This window comes from Hypanus sabinus, chromosome 4, assembly GCF_030144855.1.
Source record: "Hypanus sabinus isolate sHypSab1 chromosome 4, sHypSab1.hap1, whole genome shotgun sequence".
NCBI lineage: Eukaryota > Metazoa > Chordata > Chondrichthyes > Myliobatiformes > Dasyatidae > Hypanus > Hypanus sabinus.
The window spans coordinates 116,405,633-116,426,868 of NC_082709.1; the positions used below are offsets into that span (position 1 = coordinate 116,405,633).

A 21,236-nucleotide genomic window follows, 5' to 3' on the forward strand; every position below is an offset into this window, starting at 1 on the left:
TCCCACACAGTCATCCAGACTTCCACAACTAAAACCCCTGGGTGAACTAAGGGATTGACAATCTGATGAGTCCCAGATCAATGGCGTGCAAGTAAAATACAAGATGATTTGGAAAGTCAACTCACATGCAAAGTGGCGATTCGAAACCAAGTTTGAAGCACAGAAGGATGCTCAACAGCTATGGTAGGACTTGACCGCTATCACCCCTTACAAGGTAAAACCAAGCAACATATGTGACAAAAAGATCTTGCTCTCTGATGAGCTCAATGCCTGTTATGCTTGCTTTGACTGATAAAACATGGCACTTTCACGAGCTCCCACTTCCCCTGACGACCCTGTGATTTTAGTTTCTTGAAGCTGATGTGAGAGCATCTTTCAGGTCGTGAACCCGCTAAAAGCATCTGGCCCAGATGGTTTACCTGGCTGAGCAATGAAGACCTGTACGGATCAACTAGCTGGGTGTTTACTGATATCTTTAACCTCTTGCTTCAGCAGTCTGAGGTCCTTACCTGTTTTAAGCAGACTTCAATCATACCAGTACCCAAAAAGCACATTGTAATCTGTCTCATTCACTATTGTTCATCAGCACTTCCATCCACTCTGATGAAGTGCTTTGAGAGTTGGTGATAAAATACATCAACTCCTGCCCGAGAAGCAACGTATCGGCTTCGGTTTATTAAGCTCCAAGACCTATGCTTCAATGCCTTCTGGATCCTTGACTTCCTCATTTGCAGACCCCAGTTCGTTCAGATCGGCAACAATATTCCTTCCACAATCTCGATCAGTGCAGGTGCACCCCAAAACAATGTGCTTAACCCCTACTCTATTCTCTTTATACTTATGACTATGAGGATAAATACAGCTCAAATGCTGTATTTAAGTTTGCTGATGACACCACTGATGTTGCCCAAATCAAAGGTGATGTCAAATCAGCATATAGGTGGGAGATTGAAAATCTGGCAGAATGCCACAACAACCTTTCAATGCCAGCAGAACCAAAGAGCTGATTATTGACCACAGGAGGAGGAAACTGGAGGTCCATGAAACAGTCTTCATCAGGGGATCAGACGTGGAGAGGGTCAGTAATTTTAAACTCCTTGGTGTTATAATTTCAGAAGATCTGTTCAGAACATAATGGCCATTACAAAGAAGGCACAGCAGCACAGCGCCTCTTTCTTAGAATTTTGCAAAGATTTGTCATGTCATCTAAAGCTTTAACAAACTTATATAGATGCATGGTGGAGAGTATACTGACTGGCTGCATCGTGGTCTGGTAAGGAAATATGAATGCCCTTGATTGGAAAATCCTGCAAAAATAGTAGATTCAGTTCATCATAAGTAAAGCCCTCCCCACACATCTAAAGGTGTGCTATCATAGGTAAGTAGTATCCATCAAGGACCTTCATTATCCATGCCATGTTCTCTTCTCACTGTTGCCATCAGGAAGAAAGTACCGGAACCTCAGGACCCACACCACCCCTCAACTGTCAAGCTCCTGAATCAGAGTGGATGACTTCATTCACTGCAACACTGAACTGATTCCACAATATATGGACTCAGTTTGAAGGATTCTTATAACTCTTGTTCTTAATATTTATTACTTATTATTTTGGTTTTTTCCCTTGTTATTTACGTAATTTATTGTCTTTTGCTCATTGATTGTCTTCATTGTGTGCAGTTTTTCATTGATTCTGTTGTATTCCTTTGTATTTGCTGTGAATGCCTGCAAGAAAGTGAATGGTGACATTATATATACTTAGATAATAAATTTACTTCAGACTTTGTTAAACATGAAGATTACACTGTATGTATGTGGTTCAGTAGAACATTTACACCAAAGATTATTGAGGTGGATCTCAAAATAAGTTCTGTTTTTACTGTCTGTGTATGGTAAGTGTCTTAAAGAGTCTGGATTTTTTCTAGCGTCATTTGTCATAAGCTCCCTGTTCACGTTACAAGGAATTAGATTTATGAGATTAATTTATATGATGTACTGGTGAATAGTCAAAGATTTGGAACATAAATTATATCAACATACCTCATTGATGGTTCACACGCACAGGGAAATTGATATTTTTAATGGTGTTGATCTTAATGAAAAATGTGCAGATGCATTCATTCATTCCACTAATACAAAGAGGCTTCACTATGATGTAGCTTAACTTGTTGTTTATCTTGTAACCAAAATTAGCTCTGCCATAAATTAGGAAAAAGTCTAATATGCTAGATTTGAGAGTTGGCAAACCAAGAACCACCCACATTTTCCAGTTTGTGTCAAAAGAACTTAGGATCTGCAGGTGCATTTTAAACACCAATTTCAATAATTAAATAGAACTGAGTCACAGATGTTGACTTGTAATTTTGTGCATGTTTACATTTTAGTATGCAAATTTTCTTGCATAGATACGTATCACTACTGTTGTGACAATCCAGTCACAAACCTAGCCACAGTTCAAAGATGTATTGGTTAGGAGGTTAATTGGCTGTTGTAAAATGTCCAATTATTAAGCTACTGTTAAATAGGCGGGCTGCTGGGCATTGTAGCTCAGTGGGTCAGAAGAGCCTGTTCTGCACTGTATCTCTAAGTAAGTAAAACAATTTTTTGCCCTTTCGTTGTTGCTATGGAGCTCCTTGTCCATCAGCCCCTCAAAGCGTATAAGTGTAGTACAGCACCTCAGATACTCAAAACATCTCAAACTAATGCAGCATTCATGTCATTAAAGCACCCTCAAACTATCCATAAGCTCAAGTTCACCAATCACTTTTTATTCAGTGAATTAGACTTTCATCAGAGCCATAAAATTACAATAAGTTGAGAGAACAATAGACCATGACGTAGTTCCAGCCAGTACACCTACATGGGACATCAAATGAATGGAGTATCACAGACTTGTAGGCACAAAACCTCAAATCCAACTCTTAGCACATCATCCATAAAAGCCATCATGAACCTATGAAGATCTGAAATTATTACAAATACATAACCTCTTAAAGCAGAAATTGTTGCAGTTCCATGGATCTATAAAGTATCTCAAATTATTATGTAACCTCAGGTTGTTAAAAGCACCTCAACCAATTTAAGAATCCAAGTACCAAAAACACCCCCAAACTGTGACACTGTCTCAGATTAATACTGCATCTCGCAGCCTAAGTAAATAAACAACAGCAGGATTATTATAAAACATCATCCATACCAGCAGTTTGAAGTAAAACAGCACTTCAGACCCATGGTGTATACCATACTGCAACAGAAGTGGGGTCTCTGAAGCACCTCATATTAATAGAACATTACAGGCTCATAATTCATTTTAATGTAGTATATCAGAAACATGAAGCCCATTTAATTAATGCAGTTCTTCAGAATCATAGAGCACCCCAAAAATGCAGCATGTCAGACACACAAGTCATGCAGTAGTACATGCATAATTTAATAACATATGTATTGTACAGCATTAGATTATTCATGCACTACTTGCATTTAAGATGCATCAAAATAATTTAGTACCTTAAATGCACAGAACTCAAACATCCGCAGCCATTCAGACAGTAAGGCACCAGAAATGCACAAATTTCACAAGCTAATGCAGCATCTTGGATCAATAAACATTTAGGGCAATGGACCCTTAAAATGCTTTTAAATAATAAACCTATCAAGACCCATAAAATGCAAATAAATTTAGAGGACCTCAACTTCATAAGTTTGCTTTAATTAATATGCACAATGCATATGAAAAGAATTTTGCAAGCTTGAACCATTAACCTGCAGAACCATATATACCCTTAAAAGACTGGCAACTTGTACCTCTTCAGATGCATCAGGTTGAATCCATTATGCTTATATTACATTATATTACAGTATTGAAGAACCAAGATCAGCATTATAATACACAAAAACTGCAACTGTTTGTTGATTCAAGGGCCGAGATGTGCCACTGCTCATTAGCATTACTACTACATACTATAATATTTTAATAGATCCATGTATGTGTTTTAGATCTACAAAAGAAACAGAAATTGCCTTAAATATATTTGAACATTTTTAAAAACTGCTGCTTTAATAAGCAGTTTTAATGAATATTTAAAGCATCATAAATCAGAGAAAAGTTTTGAAATTGACAAACATGCCTTTGAAGGAAGCACTACTTGCTCTAAACATACTGTAGAAGCAAGATAGCTCAGTTTCTCTTTTAGAACACTTGTGTTGAGTTTAGGTTGAAAGCGTAGCCTGCAGACTCCACTTAACAACAACTTGCTTTTTATAATATTCAGATGCACAAAACTCTGAGAAATACTTTCAAGTGTGGTATTGGGTCTCTAGGAACTGAATTAGTGTATGGAAAATGAATGAACTGCTGAGACATGGAAAGTTTTGTACTATATTGATGTAATCCTACCAAATATAGCTACAGAGAATATTAAGTCTTAGTTATTGTTCTCTAAAAGCAATATGAATTTAAATTTACCCCATGCTTCTCAGTTTTGTATCAATGTTACAAAGCATTTATTTAAAAGTTAACATTGTTCATATGAAAATGATATTATCTGTTTTTTGTGGAAAGATGATATAAAATTTAAGGTAGAATCTAGTATCGTTTTTAAATTCACCTCCTGATCCATGCGTTTATGTTCAAGTGATATTGATTACAAGAGAGACCCTCTTGTGTCACAGTTTCTTTTTATTTTAATGGATCAAAATGCACTTTTTGCATTGATTTTTTTCACCAATTACATTCTGTAAGCAATTGGTGTGGATTGCTTTCATTTCGAACGAAATGGAAGAATGTTATTTTTGAACAAGGATACTTTTGATTTTCTAATCTAATCTCTAGTTAAATTAACTAGAGGTACAATACGAAGATTTAGTAATTGGATCCTCATACATGCCGCACTATGTCTCTCTTGCCAATTAATAGTACTATGCAGTAAAGTTCTTAAATTGGAACTAGAGATGCAGAGGCTGAACTTCTCAATTGTTTGTTTATGCGGTGAGTTGCAATTTAGGAAAGCTGATACAGGTTGAGTTAAAGCTTTTAAATAGGAATTGGATTAATTCTTGTTTTTTCTCCTTCTGGGTACATAGCTCTAAATAACTAAGATAGTTCTGAAGCAAAAATGGGCAACGTCAAATTTATTACTTTTAATTCTATACTTAGTCTGAGATTTAGTATTCTGTTGAAGTTAATGGTATGACTGATGTAATATATTTATGACAATATTGCAATTCTTTCCCTTAGCCAAAGAAGAGATATCAGATCCAGCTACATTAAGCAGGGGACTAAAACGATTTCCACAGGAATCTCCACCATATACTGCTCCCCTCTCCCCAAAGCTTCCCAGAGCAGAATCTTATCCTTCTGAAGGTACTGTACTATTTTTTTTACAAGGTGATTATTAATTACTGAATATGAATTGTATTTCGATTAAATGAGTTTAACTTGAGTGCAAAGTTATGTATTTACCCTCATGAACATTCTTCCCCTTTTTGTGTGCTGGTTTTGCTTAGTTGCCTGAGTTGCCGTTTTGAATCCTAAAGAGGTATCTACAAGTGCATAACTTAAAGTTAGAACTTTTATGGTATTGCATCCATTTTCTCCATTTGGTAGCAATTAACATTGCAGTGGATGTAGTTCAGTTTTTCCTTACCATGAGTACATACTATTTTATAAACTGAGAGGAGGGGGCTGAAGTTAGTATTGATTTGATTTGTCTCCATAACCTTGATTTACTGTGTATGAATCACAGAGGAATCAGTTTAACTTGTGTCCTTCCAATATTGATTTTTCTGAAACGCTTAACATAGTACAGTACAGCACAGAAACAGACCACTCAACTCACAATATTGTGTTGAAACAGCTAAAAAGCAAATCAAAAACACCCAAACACTTATCTCTCCTACCTACACAATGTCCATATCCCTCATCTTCCTTGCATCCATGTGCCTATCCAAACATCTCTTAAAAGCTTCGGATGTATTTGCTTCTGCTACCATATCAAGTAGTGCATCCCAGGCATCCACGATACTCTGAGTGAAAATACTTGCATCTCTCTTAAACCTATCCCCTCTCATCTTCAGTGCAATGCCCTCTGGTATTAGACATTTCTACCCTGGAAAACAGATACTCCCTGCCTACTCTATCTATGCCTCTCAATCTTGTAAGCCTCTATCAGATCTCCTCTGAGTCTCCAGAGCTCCAGAGAAAACAACCCAAGTTTAACCAGCCTCTCATGATAGTATATGCCCTCTAAACCAGGCAGATCCTGGTAAAGCTCTCCTGTACCCTTTCAAAAGTCCCAACATCCTCCTTATAGTGGGACAACCAGAACTGTACGCAATACTCCTAAAGTGGCCTAACCACTTTTATAAAGTTGTAACATAACCTTCTGACTTTTGAACTTAATGCCTTGACTAATAAAAGCAAGCATTCCATAAACCTTCTTAACAACCTTATCAACCTGTATAGCCACTTTCACAGTGCTATGAACCTGGACCCCAAGATCTCTCTGCTTAGCAACACTATTAAGGACCTTGCCCTTAATAGTGTACTGTCTCCTTGCTTTTGCCCTACGAAGGTGCAAAGCCTCACATTTATCTGGGTTAAACTCCATCTGCCATCTCTCTGCCTATATCTGCGAGTGATCTATATTGTGCTGTCTTCTTTGCCAGTCGTCTACACTATCCACAATGCCACCCATCTTAATATCACTCGCAGACTTACTAACCCACCCATCTACATTTTCATACATCACATACAGCAGAGGTTCCAGCACAGATCCCTACAGAACACCACTAATTAAAGACCTCCAGCTTGAATAAGTCCCTTCAACCACTACCCTCTGTCTTCTATTCACTATCCAGTTCTGAATGCAAGCAATCAATTCACCATTGACCTCACGCATCTTAGTCTTCTGGATTAGCCTCTCATGAGTAACGCATTACTTAAAATTCATGTAGACAACATCTACTGTCCTACCCCCCCCCCCCCCCCACCTGAGTAGTCCCACACTCTCCATAGTTATCCTCTTGTTCTTGTTATGTGTACAGAATGCCTTGGGATTCACTTTCATTATACTTGCCAAGGACTTTTCTTGGTCCCTCTGGCTTTCCTAATTCGCTGCTTTAGTTTTTTTTACTTCCTTATACTCCTCGTGTGCTTCATTTGATCCTAACTTCAAAGCTTTACATACTTTTCCTTTCTCTTCTTGACTAAATTCCTGCCCAATGCCCTCGTAATTTGCCCTACTCCAATTTAAAACTTTTTCACAAGGACTATACTTATCCTTGCCTATAGCTATCCTGAAAGTTAAGGAGTTGTGGTCACTGTTCCCTAACTATTCACCCACTGAAAAGTCAGTCACCTGACCAGGTTCATTACCCAACACCAGGTCTAGTACAGCACCGCCTCTCATTGGACCATCCACATATTGATTTAAGAAAACTTCCTGGTTACACTTAACAAATTCTGCCCCATCCAAACCCCTCATGCTAAGAAGGACCCAATTTATATTAGGGAAGTTGAAATCCCCTGTGACAACAACCATATATTTTTTACACATTTTCTTCATCCTATATCCTATCCCTAAGAAGTTTCTCCAGCAATTTCCCTACAACTGCTTGATGCTGGAATTTATATTAAATCTCAACAATTATAATTTGAGACTCAAAGAAGAATATTTATGCTTTCTGCTTAAATTTGGTTCTGGTTGGTTCGGCAAAATGAAATTTAGTTGTTAATGCTGGTTGAATTAGAAATATAAGTTACAAAGTTAAGGTAGAATGCATTTAGCAATTAGTTATTTTTATGCAACCTATAATTGGTCACTTTACATTTAAAGCTTAAATTAAATCTTACTAAGTGGCTTCCAAATATGGATTTTGTTTCGAAGCCAGATTCCAAATAGAAGATACAAAGCAATAATTGCTGTAAATATTGAGGCTGATTTGCATTTTTTCAAAGTTCTAAACAAATTTATTATCAAAGTACTACACATGTATGTCGCCATATACAATCCTGAGATTCATTTTCTTGCGGGTATGCCCAATAACTGCCCAACTTTTGTTAGTTCTATTGTAATTGATTTTCTCTTCTATACATGTGTACATATATAATATTATTTATATATTCAGAAAGTGTTTCATTTATTCTATGGTGCCTTTAGTGCTAAAGCACTACTTTATAATACATATTTTTAATCATTTGAAAATGTCATTCTCTGGAACCAGTTTTTTATGTATCAATGTATCTCTTTGAATCACGGAATCACTTTCATTTACTCTCAAAGACACTAGTACAATCAATGACTCAGTTTAGCCTTATATATATCAATCAATATGGCAAATGAAAGGCTAATCTGGTTTAATTTGGTGAAGCTACATGTGCTGTTTGTGAGAAATGATTTAAATGGGCATAGTTCTAAAGCATAAATCAGGGAAGTGTTAATGTAATTGTTTTAACAGGCTGCATTTAACAGTTTAACAGGCTCTTCATTTTTACCTTTAGCTGAGGTATTGCCTGCAGAAGATAATATTACACCAAAGGAACACAAGTACTCAGAGTCCTTGGATTCTGCTCTGAACACTGCTAAACCACCTAGCCCCTCTCAACGAAATTCAAGTGAATTTCGTAACTCAGGAAATAAACTTGGTTTCAGAAATTCAGTTGTACCATCCTGTTCTACCTCAAACTCTGCATCTACTTTACGAAGGATGACTTCAAACTCAGCAGCAAATAATGGTTACTACGATGTCAATAGAGCCAGAATGCAAAGGAGAATAGAAGGTAAGGAATTAATTAGTGAATTTTTTTTTGTGACTGCATGTTTGTTGTCTATTGTTCAAGCATATTCTTGATGTAAGGATCACATAGTTATAAGAAAGAAAACGTGAAGAAATGAATGGAAGTTTCCAGATTCCAATTTAAAATAGTTGTTTACCTTCATTGAAACTGGTTCTGGTTCTTTCAGTCAGTGGCATAGTATAGAAGCATTTAAAAATAGTTCTTATCAGTGGATTGCCTGCCGGTAATCTTAGAACTTTAATAAATTTAGTTGTAGTAATAGTGGAATGAATATTATTGGGGTTTATTATCACATATACTAAAGTACCGAGAAAAATTTATCCTGCATAGTGTTTATGTTAGATGAATTCATTACACAGTGCATTCAGGTTGTAAATCAATAACAATATTAAGAAGTCAGTGCAGGGAAACAGTAAAAGCAAGAAGATCATAAAGATTCTGAGGTCTAGAGTCCATCTTATTGTAATAGGGAATCATTCAATAAACCTACTACAGTGGGTAGAAGCTGTCTTTGAACCTGGTGGTACATATTTTACTGCTTTATATTTTGTCTGATGAGAGAAAGGAGAAGTGAGGATGTTTGGAATGAATGGATATTTGATTATGCTCTCTGCTAAGGCATTGAGAAGTATGGACAAAGTCCATGGAGGGGAGGCTGGATTCCATGAAGTGCTGAACGCTCTGCAGTTTTTTGCAGTCACAGGTAGAGCAATTGGTATCCCAAACCGTGATATATCCAGACAGTGCATTCTGGTTCAAGTTTAATTGTCATTCAGGCATACAATACAGCCAATGAAATAGCGTCTTATGAGGCCACAGTCAAAACACAACAGTCACATGCAGCACACAGCGGATATTGCACATGTAATTATGATAGCAGAAAAACATACAGCCACAAAAAATGTTTTAAAAAAATATACAGCAGAAATCACTGAGTGTTACGGCATGTAGATAGACTGTTTGAATGTTGTCCTGAAGACACATTTCTGTAGAACAAGCCCATAGCAGTTCCTCATCTCGCCTAGTGCAGTTTTTAGATGAATGCAATCCAGCTCATCTTTGGCTAAGCAAACACTAGAGGGCAGCATTGACATGAGGGGCCAGTCCCCAACCAAACACCAAATCCAGTGCCAGCTCTGTCGTCTCCGTCCCCAGTAGCCACAACAGCCAGCCCAGAGGCATGAAGGCCCTACCCATGCAAAAACCAAGGCAATGTAGTTCCCCCGGCATTGGTCTCCCAATGAACCAATAAATTAGACTCTCAGTATTCAACAGGGTCTTGCCGTCCAAGCTAGTCATTTCCACTTTTTGTTGGATCACACATCAACCTCGTGCACTGACTCTGATGCCTTATCCCCTGAAGCAGGCTGTAAAATGATGGGCAACACGTCCAGCTTCACTGCTGTCCAGCAACTCGCAGCTGGGATAGATTTGCAGTACTTGGTATTCTTTAGATCAGCTCTTGGTTGAACTAACTAGGGGATCAACTGTTCTGGTTTGGGTGTTGTGCAATGACCAGGAATTGATTTAGAGAGCTTAAGGTAAAGGATCCCGGTGGGGAGGGGGTGTCAGTATCATAATATGATAGAATTCACCCTGTAATTTGAGAAGGAAAAGCTGAGGTCAGATGTATCAGTATTACATTGGAGTTAAGGGAACTACAGAGGAATAACTGAGGAGCTGGCCAAAATCGATTGAAGGGATAATGACAGAGCAGCAATGGCTGGCGTTTCTGAGAGGAATTGGGAAGGCACAGGATAGATACATCAAATAAGAAGTATTCTAAAGGCAGGATGATGCAACTGTTCTGATGAGATGTCAAAGCCAACATAAAAGCTAATATGAAATCAAAAAGTCATAAAGAAGGAAAAGATGGAATGATGAAGGTAAGCTAGCCAATAACATTAAAGAGAATACCAACCATTTCTTCAGATATATAAAGTGTAAAAGAGAGGCAAGAGTAGATATCAGACCACTGGAACATGATGCCGGAGAGGTAGTAATGAGGAACAAGTAAATGGCGGACAAACTGAATAAGTATTTTGCTTCAGTTCGTACTGTGGGAGATGCTTGCAGAATGTTGGAAGTTTGAGAGTGGTAGGGGGCAGAAGTGAGTGAAGTTGCCATTACCAGGGAGAAGGTTCTTGGAAAACTGAAAGGGCTGAAGGTAGATAAGTCACCTGGACCAGATAATCTACACTTCATGGTTCTGAAAGAGGTGGCTGAAGAGATGTGGAGACATTAGTAGTGATCTTTCAAGAATCAATGGTTTCTTGCATAGTTCTGGAGGACTGGAAAATTGCAAATGTCACTCCAAGAAGGGAGGGAGGCAGAAGAAAGGAAATTATAGACCATTAAGCCTGACTTCAGTGCCTGGGAAGATGTTCGAGTTGATTGTTAAGGGTGTGGTTTTGGGGTATTTGGAGGCATGTGTGCCTCTACTCACTGGAATGTAGAAGAATATGTGAGGATCTCATTGAAAGCTCTCAAATGTTGAAAGGTCTTGATAGGCTGGACGTAGAGAGGATGTTTCCTATGGTGGGGGAGTCCTAATACCAGAGGACACAGCCTCAGAATAGAGGGACTGACCATTTAGAATGGAGCTGTAGAAATATTTCTCTAAGCAGAAAGTGGTGAATCTGTGGTATTTGTTGCCACAGGTGGCTATGAAGGACAAGTCATTTGATATATTTAAGACAGAGGTTGGTAGAGTCTTAATTAGTCAGGGCACGATGGGATATGGGGAGAAGGCAGGAGATTGGGACTGAGAGGGAAATGGATCAGCCATGATGAAATGGCGGAGCGCACTCAATGGGTCAAATGACCTAATTCTGCTCTATATCTTGTGATTTTATCCAGCAGTGTATTGCGTTCATGAAAAAGACATAAAGACAACAAGATCTAGAGAGTCTGCTACATACGAGTGTGACACCATCTTACCGGAAACCGCTGCATTGATAAAAAAATGATAAGGGTCAATGGCCCATGCCAAATTTATGTAGCCTCAAAGTAGAGACATTGTTGAGTGGCCTACATAGTTGGACATTGGCTGTGGCATCTAGCTAGTTGGAACAGGACAGGTTATTGGTGATGTTCATTCCTAAGAACTCTCAACCTCAGGACTGTTGAAGTTAAATTGGTTCAATAGGTACATTTAATATCAAAGAAGTGTATACAATATACTTCCTGAAATTCTTTTTCTTCACAAGCATCCATGGAAACAGAGGAGTGCCCCAAAGAATGAATGACAGTTAAATATTAGAACCCCAAAGCCCCCCCCATCTCCCTCTCCCATGCATAAGCAGCAAAAAGGCATCAGCACCTCCCACCAAGCACTCGAGCGTGCAGCAAAGCATCAATAAAGACACAGACTTGCAGTACTCCAAAGTCTACTCATTCACCCTGTAATTCACAGGCTCTCTCTCTCCCTAATAAGGAAAAAGAGGTGTCCCTGTTTCATAGTGAGAAAGGGTACATAACAGAACAACTAGCTGATTTGTGGTGTTAAAAGTCTGTTGCATTGTTTTTTCCGAGCTCTGTGCCCAAAGAACTCTGGTCTCTAGGCAAACAGTCAGTAGCCAGCTCACTGCTTACGATCTTCCATCTCCCACGATGCATCAGGTGGCAGCGCCCGCCTCCAGAGCCACAAAAATCTGGAACCCTGAAGGCATGCGAGTCTTCCAGGCCACATCCTTGGCATATCAAAAATTGGCCAGTCGTGAGGCCCCAAGACTGGGTCCCATTTCTGCAAAGAACTGAAGTCAGCATGTAACTCCAGGTCAGGGTCTTCAAAAGAACCTTGAAAAGGAAAAACTGATATATCAAAGCTAGAAATAGGGCTGTTTCCAAAGAAGCAAGCAAAGGTGTCACTGTTAGGCACCACCACTGTCCTGAGCTCAACCTCCATTTAGATAAGTAGATAGATAAGAGGCTGTGGACCAGCTTCTTTCCTGAAGTCATTGACCCTTTCTTCAGTTTTGCTGCCATTGAGGAAAATGCTGTTACCATGATTTCATGTTCCTAAGCTGTCTTTCTCCTTCTAGTACTCCAATGTATCGTTATTTGAGATACAGGCCACTATGGTGGTATAATCTGCAGACTTTTAGATGAGAGTTAGAGCACATTCTGGCCGCGCAGTTATGAGTGTACAGGGAGTAGATTAGGAGGTTGTGTAAACTTGTGGAGCACTAATGTTAAGAATAATCGTGGTAGAGGTGTTGTCCCTCCTTACTGGATGAAGGATCCATTTGCAGAGGGAGGTGTTGACTCCCAGATCTCTGATTTTGGTGATGAATTTGCTTGGAATTATAATATTGAAGGCAGAACTGTAGTCGATAGACAATAGCTTAATGTAGGTGTCTGTAGTGTCCAGGTGCTCTAGAGATTAATGTAGGGTGAGGGGGATGGAGTGCTTCATAGACCTGTCATTGTGGTAAGTGAATTGCTGTGGGTCAAAACTGTCAGGGAGGTTGGAGTTAATAAAATGTCAAGGCCAACCTCTTGAAACACTTAATGATGGTGGGTTTCAGAGCCACTGGGTGGTTTTCATTGGCACATTACCTCAATTCTTTTTAGGTACAGTGATTGTGGTCATCTTAAAGCAGGTGGGAGCCTCAGACTGAAGCAGGGAGAGGTTAAAAATGTCTGAAAATACCCCCACCTCCTGATCAACACAGGCAGGATCTAAGGACACAGCCAGGAACATAATCCAGGTCAGACGCATTAGGCAGGTTCACTCTCCAGAAGATTCATCTTAAGCCTGCAGCGGTAACTGTAGGTTCAGATGAATTGGAAGCTGTTGGTGTGAGGGTGACAAACTGATCCCCTTCCGTTTAAAACAGAAAGGAATGAGCTGCCTGACTTTTATAGCATACAAGCCCTGCCACAACAGAACTGGTTTGGGACTTGATTTTGGACTAGTATGGTCTCTTGTCATCTCTGAGCTTTATGCATTTCATGTCTTGATTTCTTATGAAGGTCAGGGTTACCTGATAAGAATGCTGCAGTCCTAGATTTCAGTAGCGAGTAGATCTCCTGGTTCACCCATGGTTTCAACCAGGCTGTCCATTTCAGTACATAGTCCTTCAAGTATTTGATGATAAAGTCCACGATGGTGGTGAAACACTCACGTAGGCTGGCTGCTGAGTATTTGAATTGGTGTACTGACTCAATGGTGTCATGTAGAAGCTTATCTATTTCTTCAGACAGACAACACTGCAGTTTTCTTTACTGGATCATCCTGTTTCAGGTTCTGTTTGTATGCAAGGAGAAAGAGCACACCCTGGTGATCTGATTTACCAAAGTGTGGACTAAACTGGTTATTTTAATTATAGAGAATTCTATTTCAGTGTAAGTGAATCCCTTTTTAGTTGCTTTCTCCCCACCCCATCCCCCCCCCCCAACTATTCGATTTGATTATTTAGTTTGGTGAGAAACCGGAAACCAAAAATACATTTTGTTTGAGTTGCGGAGAAAGTCCATGCGATATGAATTGTACAGAATAACTTGGATGTTGAACACTATTTGATGGTACTGACTCCGGTGATAGCACTGATCTGAAGCGTACTGCTCATAGTTTTGCTTGTCTGTTCAAAGAGCAGTAAGTAGGCCTTTCTATCTGTCAGACCTACTATCTGAAGCACCTGAATTAGATTGTGACTCGTATGTCTCTGTATTTTTTGATCTGTGCTGCTTGATATCTTTTATTAATCTTTCATTATTGAAAACTCCATTTGCCCCAAAAGAAGCAGCTTTTTGCAAGTTTTCCAGCTTTCTATTAGTATTTCTGTGCAAGGCTGCCTCAAACTGCCATACTCATGATATGCCTACTCTCATTTTGAGATTGATGCATAAGAGGTGCAAGAGTAAGTAGTTTCTCGCCATCCACTTTTTCAGACCTTTTTATTATTTTACACTTTCTTCAATCTGTTAATTCAAATATTAAATTTCAGGCAACTTATGTTCTCTAGCCTTTGGAACTCTGGAATTGTTCTAGTGAACCTCCATTCTATTAATACAAGACTGATGCATTCACTCAGGTTCCATGTCCAAATGATACCTGGTACTGCGATTCTGATCTGATTATAGCACTGCATAACTGAAGTTTTACTTCCTCATAGTTTCTATCTTAAGGTGACTAAAATACAGCATTCAGTTTTTTTTTGAATACCTTTATTCTTGTATATTACTTTTAAAATTTTCTGTACATATTTCTTTCCTCCCTGACAGTTCTCTGTATCCAAACATTAAGTAAATAACTTTTCATTCCTATATAACTAACCACATTGAGCTCATTTTCCAGTAGTTCAATGCCATACCAGATCAAATGTCTTCTGGAATCCATGTGGACTTTTTTTTTCTTCCACTCTTGTGATCATTTATGCTTCACATGTCTATTCCTAGAGTGTTTTTCCTGTCTGTAACGAATTTGGAAAATTATAGACTATATATTCACAATTTTGTTTTGAATTAAGAAGTAGACAGTACCAACAACATAATTGTCTCTCTTATGAACCATTATCATCGCCATATCTATTTTGTTTTGCATGCAATATTCTGTCTTCCACACTTTGAAAATTATTAAACTGGTAGAATACTGTAACTTTCTCATCATGAAAGGGATATTTGTTTAACAAGCTAATACCAGTCTTGCCTGCTTCTCTCTTTTTGCTTCGTCATACATTTCATTTGTCTGTAAACATTTTCAATTAATACTGACATTTCCTGTTAGTTAATGCTTATATTTTTTCTTTCTCGATACTTTGTTTTATACAGCCCTCAGTTTACTGTCATTCCTGTTTTGAATATGCTTAAAACTTTATTCTCCAATATGATAATTACCTCTCCTGCCATTGCTTATTATCTACATAAGCAATGTCTTTTTTGAGGATTTTGTGTTGGTTTTATATGGTATCATGTACATCTTTAAGTGCTAACCTCTGTAATGCTTCTTGTAATTCATTGGCTTTTATTTTTGATTCAAGACATGGACCCATAAAGAGACACAGCATGCACACAGGCCATTTGACCCACCAAGTGCCCACCAATCATCAAGCAGTCACTTACAATGAACCCACATTTTGTTCTCCTTAAATTTTTATCATTTTTCCCCACGTTCTATGACTCACTTACTCACTAGGGGCAATTTACATTGGCCAATTAACCTGCCTTTGGGAATATGAAGAGCAAAACCAAAATATTGTACTGTAAACACTGGAAATCTGATACAGAAAGAGAAAACAGTGAATATTCTTAGTCAATCTAGCAGTCCCTGTGGAAAGATAATTAATGTTTTAATGTGACCTTTTGAGAATTAAGAAAACATAAAATTAAGCATGTCCTTGAGTTTCAGAAAGAGGAGGAAGGGGAGAAGGAAACCAAAAGGGAGGTCTGTGATAGGGTGGAATGTACAGACTAAGTGGCAAAATGAATACTGCCTTGGTAGCATGCTACACCTTGGGATGTTGGACATCAGAGTAAAATTCCAGCATTCTCTGTGAGGAGTCTCTGTATGTCCTCCCTGTGGATTGCATGGGTTTTCCCTGGGTGTTCTGGTTTCCTCACACGGTCCAAAGATGTCCCGGTTAGAGTTATTGGTCATTGTAAATTACGTGATTAAGTTAGGGTTAAATCAGGGTTGTCAGGGGTTTAGTCACTTGAGAAATATAAAGTGTAAAAGAAAGGCGAGAGTGGATATCGGACTGCTGGAAAATGATGCTGGAGAAGTGGTAATGGGGAACAATGAAATGATGAGCAAACTGAATAAGTATTTTGCATTAGTCTTCACTGTGGAAGGTGCTAGCTGTATGGTGGAAGCTCCAGGTGTTAGGGGGCAAGAAGTGTGTGAAGTTACCATAACTAGGGAGAAGGTTCTTGGGAAACTGAAAGGTCTGAAGGTAGATAAATCACCTGGACCAGATGGTGAGTTCTGAAAGAGGTGGCTGAAGAGATTGTACAGACATTAGTAATGGCCTTTCAAGAATCACTAGATTCTGGAATGGTTCCAGAAGACAAAATGCAAATGTCACTCCACTCTTTAAGAAGGGAGAGAGGCAGAAGAAAGGAAACTATAGGCCAGTTAGTCTGACCTCAGTGGTTGGGAAGATGTTGGAATCGATTATTAAGGATAAGGTTTCAGGGTACTTGGAGGCACATGATAAAATAGGCCAGAGCCAGCATGGTTTCCTCAGGAGAAAATTTTGCCTGACAAATCTGTTGGAATTCTTTGAAGAAATAACAAGCAGGATAGACAAAAGATTTTCAGAAGGCCTTTGACAAGGTGCCACACTTGAGTTTGCTGAACAACTATGAGCCCATGGTATTACAGGAAAGATCCTAACATGGATAAAGCAGTGGCTGATTGGCAGAAGGCAAAGAGTGGGAATAAAGGGAGCCTTTTCTGGCTGGCTGCCGTTGACTATTATTGTTTCACAGAGATCTGTGTTGGGGCCGATTTTTTTTTTACGTGAAATGTCAATGATTTTGACAATGGAATTGATGGCTTTGTTTGAAAGTTTGTATATGATATAACGATAGTTGGAGGAGCAGGTAGCTTTTTTTGAGGAAGTAGAGAGGCTACAGAAGGGCTTAGATTAGGAGAATGGGCAAAGAAATGGCAGTTGGAATACAGTGTCGGGAAGTGTATGGTCATGCACTTTTGAAGAAATGAAAGGATTGACTATTTTCTAAATGGAGAAAAAATATAATAAACTGAGGTGCAAAGGGACTTGGGAGTCTTTGTGCAGGATTCCCTAAAGGTTAATTTGCAGGTTGAGTCTGGTGAGGAAGGCAAATGTAATGTTAGCATTCATTTCAAGATGTCTAAAATATAAAAGTAAGGTTGAAACTTCATAGATCACTGGTGGGGCCTCATTTGGAGTATTGTGAGCAGGTTTGAGCACCTTATCTTAGAAAGGACATGTTAAACTGGAGAGGGTTCAAAGGAGATTCATGAAAATTATCCCTGGATTGAATTACTCGTCAAATGCAGTATTTGATGGCTCTGTGGCTGTACTGACTGGAATTAAAAGAATGAGGGGTGACTTCATTAAAACCTATGGAACGATAAAAGGCCTTGTTAGAGTGGATGTGGAGAGGACGCTTTCTATGATGGGAGAGTCTAAGACCATTGGACACAGCCTCAGAATAAAAGGGTGCCTTTTTAGCTAGAGTGGTGAATCTGTGGAATTCTTTGCCACAGGCCTCTGAGGAGGCCAAATCTTTATGTATATTTACACCTGTCCCTACACCTCCTCTCCTACCATCATTCAGGGCCCCAAATAGTCCTTCCAGGTGAGGCAACACTTCACTTGTGAGTCTGTTGGGGTTATCTGTTGCTCCTGGTGCGGCCTCCTCTACGTTGGCGAGACCCAACGCAGATTGGGGGACCACTTTGTTGAGCATCTCCGCTCTGTCCGCCACAACAGACAGGATCTCCCGGTTGCTACCCATTTCAACTCTGCTTCACATTCCCATTCAGATATGTCCATACATGGCCTCCTCTACTGCCATGATGAGGCCAAACTCAGGCTGGAGGAGCAACACTTCATACAGCCTGGGTAGTCTCCAGCCCCTTGGCATGAACTTCGAATTCTCCAACTTCCGGTTATTCCCTCCCTCTCACTTTCCCCCATCCCACTTTCACTCTGCCTCTTCTTCCAGCTGCCTATCACCTCTCTCATGATTCTGCATTCTTCTACTACCCATAGTGTTTTCCCCTTACATTCTTTCTTCATGTTTCCTGCCTATCCCCTCCCCCACCCTCTCCCTCTTCAGTCCTGACAAAGGGTCTCGGCCTGATATACTAAATGTTCTCTTCCTATATATCGTCCATATTCTCTATTCCCTTTATAATTCATGTGTCTATTGAAAAGTCTCTTAAATTCCACCAAAATGCCTACTTCAACCGCTACCTCTGGTAACCCATTCCAGGCACCTGTCATTTTCTGTGTTTAAAAAAAAAACTTGCCCTTCAAGTCACCATTAAACCAACCTTCCTCTCTCATTTTTTATTCTAGGGAAAACATTCTGATGCCATACCATATGTATTCCTCTGATGCTCTGGGGAGAATAACCCAAGTTTGTCCAACCTTTCCTTATTCTAATCTAGGTAGCATCTTGGTGAACAACTTCTGCACCCTCTGCAGTCTCCACATCCTTCCTACATGGGATGAATGGGACTGAATACAATGCTCAAAGTGTGATCTGACCAAACGTGTTATACAGCATCACTTCTTTACATTTCTACTCACATCTCTGCCCGTGAAGGCAAGCATGACATATACACCTTCATTACCACTTCATCCACTTGCCATAGCAACTTTCAATGAACTATGGAGCTGGACCCCAAGATCCCTCTGTACCAAAATTTCTCTTTTAATTTGATCTCCCAAAGGGCAATACCTCACACTAGCCTATACAGTCGGCCCTCTTTATCCGTGAGGGATTGGTTCCAGGACCCCTCGCGGATACCAAAAAATGCGGATGCTCAAGTCCATTATTCAACCTGTCTCAATGCGGTGGACATTAGGACCTGGCATCGGAGCTCTGAATCCACAGTGTTTCTGTTCACAAAAATAATCACAATCACAATTGAAAATAAAGTGGAAATAATAAAGCAATCAGTAAGAGGTGAAACACCCATCAGTCATTGTAAAACCGTTAAGCTACGTCAGTCAACGATCGGAGCAATTTTAAAGGATAAAGGAAGAAAGGACCTGCCCCAATGAAAGCTACAATTATTACTAAGCAACACAGTGGTTTAATTATTGGGTTTTGGGGTTTTGAGTTTTTGATCCTCCACATCAACACAGAACAAGTAGAGAGCGCACTTGATAGCAGTCTTGTCACTGGATCAAACTCAGGAACTTCCATTCCCAAGCCTGGTGCTGAAACATACGTTCTTAAGTGTTTTATATGCATAGAAAGGTAAAATATATACTATATACTAAGACAAACGTTTGACTAACTGACGCTAAATAATACCAGATGTACCTGTTCTGACTTAATTAGTAAGGGAACTTCCGAATTTTTTCAATCCCGATCCATGATAACCCACGCACATCCTCCCATGTACTTTAAACCATCTCTAGATTACTTATAATACCTAATACAATGTAACTGCTATATAAAATAGTTGGTTATACTGCATTGTTTAGGGAATAATGACAAGAAAAGAAAGTCTGTACATGCTCGAACAAGTGCTGGAAGAGCACTTCTGGGTTTTCTTGATTCGTGGTTGGTTGAATTCGCGGATGTGGAACTCACGGATAAGGAGGGCCGACTGTATTAAACTTTATCAGCTATTTCTCTGCCCTTGCTGTAATTTATCCATATCCCACAATATTCTTTGATGGTCCTTTACACTGTCCACAATTCCAGCACTCTTTGAGTTACCCATAAACTTGCTAATCCAACCATCTACATTTTCATCCATATCCTTGTTATATATCACAAACAGTACAGAACCTAGCACTGATCCTTGCAGAACACTGCTGGTCATGGACTCCTGCTAGAATAACGGCCTTCCACCCCTGAACTCTTACCTTCTATGTCAAACTAGTTCTGAATCCCAACTTGCAATTCACCCTGGATACCATACATTTTTATATTTTCCTTTGTGCCTCACAAATATGTATCAATGCACCATAGAAAGCAACCTATCCAAATGCAAAACAGCTTGGTTTAGCAATTGCTCTGCCTGTGTCAGCTTGAAACTGCAGAGGGTTGTAGGCACAGCTCAGCAAAGCACATCATGGAGAACAGCCTCCCCTCCATGGACTTTGTCTGCACTTCTCACCGCCTTGGTAAAGCACCCAGCATAAACAAAGGTCCCAACCAACCATTGTTTTTCTCCCCCACCCCCCTCCACTGGACAGAAGATACAAAAGCTGGAAAGCATGTACCTTTTTTTATTTTTTTATACAGCAGTTATAAGGCTTGAGTGGTTCCCTAATATAAGTTGGACTCCCAACCTCATAATTGCCTCATTACAATCTTGTGCCTTTTGTCTAACTGCACTGCAGTTTCTCTGTAACCACTGTTATGAGGGTCATTGGCCAATTATTTCCTGGATTATCCCTATTTTCCTCTTTGAACAAAAGCACAACATTTGCTACTCTCCAGTACTGTCAGACTGATAGTGAGGACACAAAGATATTTGTCAGAGTCCCAACAATCCTCTCACATGTTGCTTTAAGCATTCAGGCCTTGGGACTGATTCACCTTGATGCTTTTCTGAAGACCCAGCACTACCTCCTCTTTAGTCTCAAAATATCATAGCATATTGGCATGTCCAACTCTGTTTTCACTGTCCTCCAAATACAAATTCTTTCCTTTATCCTTGAGTAGTCCTCCCTTCTCTTTAGTTATCCTTTTTTCTTAACAAATATCAAATGCCTTAGAATTTTCCTTGATCCTGTTTGCCAATGATATTTCATGCCC

At 39.4% G+C, this 21,236-nt stretch overlaps 2 protein-coding genes across 5 annotated transcripts in view; one reads left to right on the forward strand and one right to left on the reverse strand.

Moving 5' to 3' along the window:
- Positions 1-21,236, forward strand: part of scml2 (Scm polycomb group protein like 2) — a 136,663-nt gene that overhangs the window by 103,563 nt on the left and 11,864 nt on the right. For all 4 annotated transcript variants that reach the window (XM_059967974.1, XM_059967976.1, XM_059967977.1 and 1 more), the window contains exons 12-13: positions 5,235-5,360; positions 8,499-8,777. In XM_059967974.1, the coding sequence (XP_059823957.1) occupies positions 5,235-5,360; positions 8,499-8,777 (405 nt within the window). The remainder of the gene's footprint in view (positions 1-5,234; positions 5,361-8,498; positions 8,778-21,236) is intronic.
- The window catches only part of si:ch211-161f7.2 (retinoic acid-induced protein 2), a 94,844-nt gene continuing 88,579 nt past the window's right edge, over positions 14,972-21,236 (reverse strand). Inside the window, exon 3 of the transcript XR_009511760.1 lies at positions 14,972-15,211. The gene's annotated coding sequence lies outside the window, so the exon portion shown is untranslated. The remainder of the gene's footprint in view (positions 15,212-21,236) is intronic.